This window comes from Gymnoscopelus braueri, assembly GCF_963280865.1.
Source record: "Gymnoscopelus braueri genome assembly, chromosome: 15".
In the NCBI taxonomy this organism is placed as follows: domain Eukaryota; kingdom Metazoa; phylum Chordata; class Actinopteri; order Myctophiformes; family Myctophidae; genus Gymnoscopelus; species Gymnoscopelus braueri.
Genome location: NC_137620.1, coordinates 38,214,946 through 38,223,327, shown reverse-complemented (window position 1 = coordinate 38,223,327; position 8,382 = coordinate 38,214,946). Strand labels below are relative to the sequence as shown.

The following is an 8,382-nucleotide window of genomic DNA, read 5'->3' as shown; positions in this document are numbered from 1 at the left end:
TCTTTCAAGTCCACAAAATGAAGGTAAAAAGTGTCCAGGAAACACAGATGTGTTGAATGAAACTCTAAAACCTATATAAATAATCTACTGAAACAGTCACATGGAAGTCATTCCCATAGATATAGAAACGTGGATTCTATGTGTCATTGCGGCCGCCATAACAGCCGGGTCAAGCCATGCTCCATGTATGTCTGTTAAAGCAGGAGGTCTCTCCACTATTCAAATCATCATAACTCATAACGCATGTCTGTCGATTAAAGCAGGTCTCTCCGCTATTAACCCATTAAAACCGAGAACGCATCTGTGTAACCACTTAATCCATTATTTTATACTTTGGCTATTAAAAAATAGCAGATCTACAAGCTCATAGCGTGGCACCAAGTGCCACGCTATGAGCTTGTAGATCTGCTATTTTTTGAAAAATCGTGGGAAATTTGTGCAAATCTTTGAATGTATGTATTTTTTAAAGCGAATATTTGTAAATCTTTGCTTCTGCTGGGGCTCCCTGGAACAAATTATTTTGAGATGGGGTTACCCGGCCAAATACATATCATTTTGGGAGGTCCTTGACATGAACAAGTTTGAAAAAACTGATAGGATTTAGAATACATTTGTAGAATCCCCAGAAGCAAAGAGTTAAAAAAAAAGTTTGCTTTAAAAAATGTTCACGATTTTTCCCAAAAATAGCAGATTTCTGGGGGGAAAAATCAAGTGCAACCAAGTGCTGCTCTATGAGCTTGTATATCTGCTATTTTTGAATAGCCAAAGTAACCTAAAAATGACATAGATGCGTTCCCGGTCTTAATGGGTTGAAATAATCATAACTCATAATGCATGTATGTCTGCTAAAGCAGGTCAGTCTCCACTCTCCACTATTAAAATCATCATAACTCATAATGCATGTATGTCTGCTGAAGCAGGAGGTCAGTCTCCACTCTCCACTATTAAAATCATCATAACTCATAATGCATGTATGTCTGCTAAAGCAGTAAGTCTCTCCACCCTTAAAACCACCATAACTTGCTGTAGTCTCAAACGATTTTCAAGTGGTTTGGTTTGTTACAAATGTCAGACATGTAGTTACGCTATGATGTAGGATACTTGATACCAGAATTATTTGTCACCACCAGCCATGTGTTTGTAGACAGGTCCTCAGGGATAGAACTACGCATCGCATGTGCCGCCTTATTGTGGGGATGGCAGGACTTGAGTCTGCTTGGGGGCGCTGGCGCTGCTTTAGTTGTCGTTTCACGCAGGATGTGTCAGTCAGTCATGTTTCTGGGCTTTCCTTGCCAGGACGAGGTAAGCCGTCTCTCATCGAAGGACGGCTGGGGCAATTCCTGCTAGGACTGGCAGGTAGGGCACGGGAGTGGGCTTCAGGCAGCCAGTTATGATCATTGTTGTCTTGGACGAGTGGGCTTCTACTCCAGGCTGGGGCACAGTATTCGGCTGCAGAGAAGACCAGGTCAGGTGAAGCTGACATAGTTCATGATTGGAGGCGAGTTCTTAACCAATTAGGTCAGGTGAAGCTGACATAGTTCATGATTGGAGTTGAGTTCTTAACCTATCAGAATGGGAGTATAAATCAAGGTGACGTAGTTCATGGTTGGAGGCGAGTTCTTAACCAATCAGGATGGATTGGGTCCAAGTCCAAGTTCAGGCTGTCTGAAACACAAATTATTAATGATGAATTAATGATATGCACAAACACAAGGGACGATTTTTAAGTAAGCAGTAACGGTTAATTAATTATACAAAAGCAAAAGACAAACAGCCCTGTAAGGGCATTAACACAATGTAAGGTCATGATATGAACATTGTTATCACAGGAAAATAAAGTAAGGTTATGTTCACATTGGCCATCTTTTATCAGGAGAAAGTGCTGTCCTGAGAGCCTTTTTCTGCTGAGGGATCAACTTCAATATATGGAATTTACCGAATATTGATGAGGAAGGTTTAATTTAGCAGTAGCAAGTGAAAAAAGGAAGATTGAGCAACTACATGTTCCATTCCATGGCTAAAATACTGTATACAGATCGCTTACGGTCAAGCAGTCACAGACGCACACAACGAGCCTGTATTTTTCTCCTCCCCGGCTGGCATAGAAAATATGGACCCCTCCAGTGTTAATCTCACTCTGGGAGTGTACAAATGCAACCAAATGGACCCTTTTTGTAAACTACCACAGTTACAAATGGAAGTCCTTTCTTTTCGCCATTAACCGTGTCAGATATCACTGTGTGTGCACAACACTCTTGTGGAAATCCCAGATTCTACACACATAGCCAAACAAGTTGGCCGTTTGTTTGTAATAATATGTTTAATATTAAGTGGTGTGTGTGGGTGCCTCGGTGGCCGATAGCGGGGCATAAGGAGACCATCAGCCCGGACGTGGAGAAGGTCTGCATTTATGTACAGTTATGATTGGACAGCTGATAAAAAGCAATCCGCATCATAAGTGCATTTCTGGAGAAAAAAACATCCAGTCACTGAAAATGCTGTCTAGTGTGGACACAGCATTAGCTCATGATATGGACATTACAAACACACCTGTAAGGTCATGATATGGAAAACAACGCCCCCTACTGGACATAAAAAGTGATGACTTTTTAAATGATGAGGTTTATATTGCCTGACTTTGACTTAGCAATAAAGTTAGAGCAATTCGATATTCTTTTTACCCAAAGCTATGTTGGCTGTGGTGAAAGATCTATCCTTATAGAACTCTATAACAAATAATAATAATAGCATGTTGCAGCCCTGATGTAATAATGAATAGAGGTGTATAAATACTTTCTATCAATATTCAGCTCAATGTTTACTTCCGTGTCTTGTCTTAAAACCACTTAAACTCAATACTTTGTTGACCAGGGTCACCCAAGGGTCTGTACTTGGTCCCCCTCCTTTTCCCCCCTCTAAACCAAATCTCTTTGCCAAAAATAACCGATCTACAAGCTCTTTAGATCGCCTATTTTGGCAGAATTTTCACCTGTTATATAACATGCCCAGAATATGGATGCTAGGGCTCATGTGATTATGACCAATCCCTTACAGGATTATAAGACACAAAACAAACAAACAAATACATTATGAAATCTTTACCTCACTGGTAACAATTGCTATGCATCCCATGTGTTAAAACATACTTAATGGATTACACTCTGCTCATAACACTATAGAATTCACTCAGAGCATTTTATTATAGTGTATCTTAATTATCATAGTTGTAATACATTTTAATAATTGTATCATGTATTATAATCATTGTTATAATGCATTATTAGTGTGATTATTTATAGGTGGTCATTTGGGTGCTTTAAATACAGTTAGAATAAATAATAATTATTTTAATAATGATAATAATAATGAATGTGTATGGGTTCATGTTTACCTTGATCAAAGCTGTTGAGTTTGTTGGAGTTGTTAGTTTCTCCCAGTCCCTCCATGTCCACCACATCACTGTTGACATCTGAGTCGTTCAGAGCACTCAACGTCACATCTACACACACACACAAACACACGCGCACACACACACACACACACACACGCACGCGCACACGCACACACACACACGCAAACGCACACACCACAAGAGTAGGATTGAACAATTGATCAAAAAAACTATCAAATATTCAATATGAACTACTGCTTGGGGGGGGGTCCCAAACGGTCTTCTAAACCAGTGGTTATCAACCTGTGGGTTGAGAACCACTGGTTTAGAAGATTTTGGGGGGTCACCAGATAACAGTGAAGCAGTGGCGTACCCACCGTAGAGGCAGGGCAGGCCTCTACTCCCCTCTACTCCCCTAGAAAATAAAGTAAAAGACTGACTGAAAAACAGGCAGTGAAAAAACAGAATAGTGGCCGTCGGACCATAGCCCGCCTCCTCGTCGCGGGCAGGCAGCTAATCACCACCGTATCCATTCAGCAGAGCGACCCTCGCCTATAGTGATGCAAACGTATGCCTTTGTCTTCATGGGGTACCAGGAGTGCCAGCCTGGGGTGGGGGTCTGGGCCATCACCTGTACTCACCTGGCATAAAAAGGGCTCTGAGAGCAGCTTGAGCCATTCATTACTAAACTACAACATGAAGAGACCACCGCTGGCTGAAGAATTGATTGATTGATTGATTGATACTTGCATATTGTTTTTATTAAAGTTTTTCAGTTTTGTAGTCAGTGTAGTGTTGTTGTAAACTTGTTTCCCCCGAGATTTTCCCCCGAGTAATGTAATTCCTGGGAACGCCACTGCAGTGAAGTGACAATTTAAGGACTTTTAAGACCTTTTTAATACAAAAAAAAGTAAAAAGAAAAGAAAGAAGACCATTACAGCATCAAAATTAATCAACAAACTGTACTATAAATGGTAAAATGGTAACCAGCGTTTTGGTCTGCCCTCAGCCCTCCACTTCCGGTGGTGCGCCTATGTTTTCATTCCCACTAACAATATTTCTCCTCGGAACACTAACACCATTTCTCCCAAAGAACATGGATCGTTTTGGTTATAAGCCCACTTGTTTCTACGATGAAATAACAAGTTAAAATGTTACTAACTTTCCGTGTTTTTTGTCGGCTCCGAGGACGCCATTGTTAACACATCGGGTGTCAAACACGGTCTGAACCGTGTTTTCACAGAGCAGCGCTTTGGTAATCTGAGTTCCCAGAAGTTTTCGCCAGCTCTGGCGAGGAACTTCTGGGCCAGAGCCCTGGTATTTGTGGGCGGGATGTAGCTTACGCTCAGAATCTGAGCGGACACGCCTCTTACCGGTCTGAGAGCTGTGCAACTCGTCTAAACAGTCCGACGAGAGGCAAACAGCAGTGCACAACAATGGCGGCCGCAATTTCTCAAGGGGAAATTGCTTCCCGTCGATCCTATTTAGATGCAACACCCACTGCATGTGGATCCCGCCCCTTTTCTTCATTGGCTGTTGATTTGAATCACAACGTAGTGGCCGCGCCCCTGCTGTCCAAGCTCCGACGCAATGCCTCCCAGACTAGCGCTTTGGTGCCGAACACGGTCTGAACCGTGTTTTCAGTCTTTTAGTTTTTTTCGTTTTTTTCCACACGGGAGGGGCTGGAGCAGCTCTGGAATCACCCGTGGTGATTCTGAGAAGGATAGGACAGATGGATCACCGTGTCAAAAAACATGGCTCCCATCCGCTTCCGTTCTATCTCCTTCTCTAAAACCCCTATAACTCCGAAACTTCTTACGCAGGGGAAAACGACTCATTTTGTATGCACGATCGCTCCGCCATTGTTACTCACGTGAGAGATGTTATCGTTCCAGGCGTTAGCCAGGACCATCGGGCAAAATGGAGGCATGCTTTTATTCACATGGAATGCACGTCGTGGAGTCTACAGTTTAAACAGCACTGCGCAGCTCAACGGCCAAACTCTGTTATTATAAAATGCTGGCACCCAATGTGCTAAATGAGTTTGGGTTTGTTTTCAGTGGGAAGCGAGCGCACAGATGTAAATCCCGCCCACTACATTTGATTGGGTAAAGCGCGGCCTGCTTCCTGATCTGAAGGCACGGCCACTTGTAGGCTAACGCGCACACGTTCTGAACGGGGCTACCGACAGATTCAGTAGCGCAGCTCTGAATCTGTTCTTGAGAGATTAATTGGGGAGTGATGTGAGTGAGCCAAACTCTGCTGGCATCCCTCCTCCGCTCCGCTACTCTTCCTGTGCTCACCTGCAGTCTTCTGTTTCTTCACACGAAGCTGGGCGGGAACTCCCTGGAGGGGCCCCCTCGCTATGACCACCTCGCCTGTCGGCAAACTCGGCTGGAAAACGACGGGCGGGGCGGCCGGGACGACGGCGGGAACGGCGGCAGCGGCCTTCTTGGCCGACTTCTTTTCCGACGAGACGACCGTCACCATACCGCTGTCATCACTCAGCTTCCTTTTTACTGTCTTATTCTGAGTACTGAGAGAGAGACAGACAGACAGACAGACAGACAGACAGAGAGTGAGTCTATTGAAGATGAGAGGGTGATGCTAGTGTTAGTGTGTGTGTGTGTGTGTGTGTTACCTTGTAGGAGTGCAGTCAGCAACAGGGTGTAACTGCATGGTGAGTTCTCCTAGTTTGGTGAAGGCAGCGCCCGCCGCAGAGAAGATTTCACCTACCTGAAAAAATTTAAACAAACACACAGAAACACAATGAAAACTAATGTATACATATTACCTAAATGCACACAACACAATAAAAACAAACATGCGCGCACACGCGCGCACACACACACACACACACAGTCACCAACCTGACAAATCAAACACACACACTATGCTGTTGATATATATATGGACTGTATACATATGATATGACACATACAGTCAACCCTACACACACACACACACACACACACACACACACACACACACGTTGAGACTTGAGTACAACAACTTTGCAAGAGTAACAACATGGAAATACAAAGGTAAAGTCAACATACCTAAAAAAACTAATTACACAGTACAGTACTTAAGTAAAAGTACTTAGATACTTTCCACCAGTTTGAACCTAATGAAATCAGTAAATGAATGAATGACGTCATGCAGGTCAGACTTACTTTAGTTGATGCTGACGTCATTGTCTCTGCTCTCACAACTCACTGGACACAAAAGACAACTAAAGACACATGCTAAGCTAACATGCTAAAGCTAACCTGCTAAGATAACCTGCTAAACTAAAAGGGTTGACACACGCGCGCACAGCTGCTTTGCGCACTAACAACGCGTGCACGGCCTTGTGCGTGCACGTGCCGGTAGTGGTACATGTAGTCAGAGTGAAGCTCTGTATTAACGTTACAATGTGTTACCGTTGGTCGTTCTAAACGCAACACAACCACGTCGCGACCACATGTGTGACCTGTCGAATCCTGTGACCGCAGGGACCTAGTCTCCTCCATGCATTTCTGTGATTTGTTCAGTGGTGGAAAAAGTAACTTCGTTCGATAGGTCACAGATATCAGTGTAGCAGCTGCTCTGGCGCTCAAACGCCTGCAAGCTGATTGGTCCAAATGTGAACAGGCAGGGAGGTGCGTCATGGGCGGGCCAATCTGTTCTCAAGATCCCATAGATTGAAGCTGCTCTCATGCTGTGATTGGCTCATTGGTTGCTATGGTTGCATGGTTTCTAAAGATTGAAAAGCTGTGTCGTTGTCGCCCTCCTGTGGCCAAAAGAAGCCAGTTCACTCCGAATGAATGGAACTTTATGATATAATATATTTGTTGAAAGCGTTCATATGCCCGCCTGGCAGTGGTGTGGAAAAAGTACTTGTAAAGAGTAGTACATGTTTTACTTAAAGGTAGGGTAAGTGATTTTCTTTCATTAAAATAAGTGTTAAATAGCTCTATTGTGATAGTAGGCTACTCATTGCTATAGAGTGTTTGTTCAGTAACAGGAGTCTCCAATGTCTCTCCAGCTCTTTATTAAACAGAAAATGCATTTTCAGATCGGGATACCAATTTCGTCCAATCAGGATAGAGAACTCAGAAAGGATACAGATTAAACAAGTGAAATTGGAAGTGAGGACTCAAAGAAAAGAGCAGACAAAATTGGAACTGGAACACTATAGAAATGAAGCTGATAAATGGGTACTCTCTCCTGATTGGCTGACATTTTGTTACCTACCTGGAAATGTATATATTCAAAGATTTGCAAAAATGTTCACGATTTAAAACAAAATAGCAGATCTACAAGTTGTATAGCAGATCTAGAGCTTGTATATCTGCTATTTGCCAGACCCAGGGGGTCGGGCCTACATGAGGCTTTGTCAGTCCCCCTCTCCAAACGTTTTCGTCCATACATGGGCATAAAAGAGGTCTGTCTTCTGTCCTCTTTTTGATTGGCCAAGCTTAGCATGACGTAGTGCTCTGATCTTTCAACCACTAGGGGTCTGGCAGTACCAGGTCTCCTGGTTCCCTTGTTTTGAATTGCCAAAGAAATCCAAAAAATCACACAGATGTGTTCCCGGTCTTAATTTCTTAAGGGCCCATTGCAGCCACTCTGCCCCCCAGGGCTCTGGAGTCAGGAAACACATGCTGGCCCCTCGCATGACTGAGGAAGCACAATGAACTGAGGAGAATACTGCTGCTTTCAACATGATGCTAAAAATGACCACATGCTGCTGAACGATGCTGCTGTCTATTTCATACACTTTATTGTCCCTTGCATAGATAGATAGATAGATAGAGAGAGAGAGAGAGAGAGAGAGAGAGAGAGAGAGAGAGAGAGAGAGAGAGAGAGAGAGAGAGAGAGAGAGAGAGAGAGAGAGAGAGAGAGATAGATAGATAGATAGATAGATAGATAGATAGATAGATAGATAGATAGATAGATAGATAGATAGATAGATAAGAGGAGAGGAGGAATGACAACCAGTTATT

General features: G+C 43.3%; 1 protein-coding gene across 1 annotated transcript; it reads right to left on the bottom strand.

The window, feature by feature from the left end:
- Window positions 1-844: 844 nt before the first annotated feature.
- Window positions 845-6,815, bottom strand: LOC308101942 (BPTF-associated chromatin complex component 1-like). Its single transcript, XM_080451493.1, has 5 exons — window positions 6,568-6,815; window positions 6,033-6,127; window positions 5,695-5,927; window positions 3,392-3,499; window positions 845-1,665 (listed from the first exon to the last, which is right to left on the bottom strand). The coding sequence occupies exons 1-5, from the start codon at window positions 6,586-6,588 to the stop codon at window positions 1,601-1,603; spliced, it is 522 nt and encodes a 173-aa protein (XP_080307619.1). The 5' UTR covers window positions 6,589-6,815; the 3' UTR covers window positions 845-1,600.
- Between the last annotated feature and the right edge of the window lie 1,567 nt (window positions 6,816-8,382).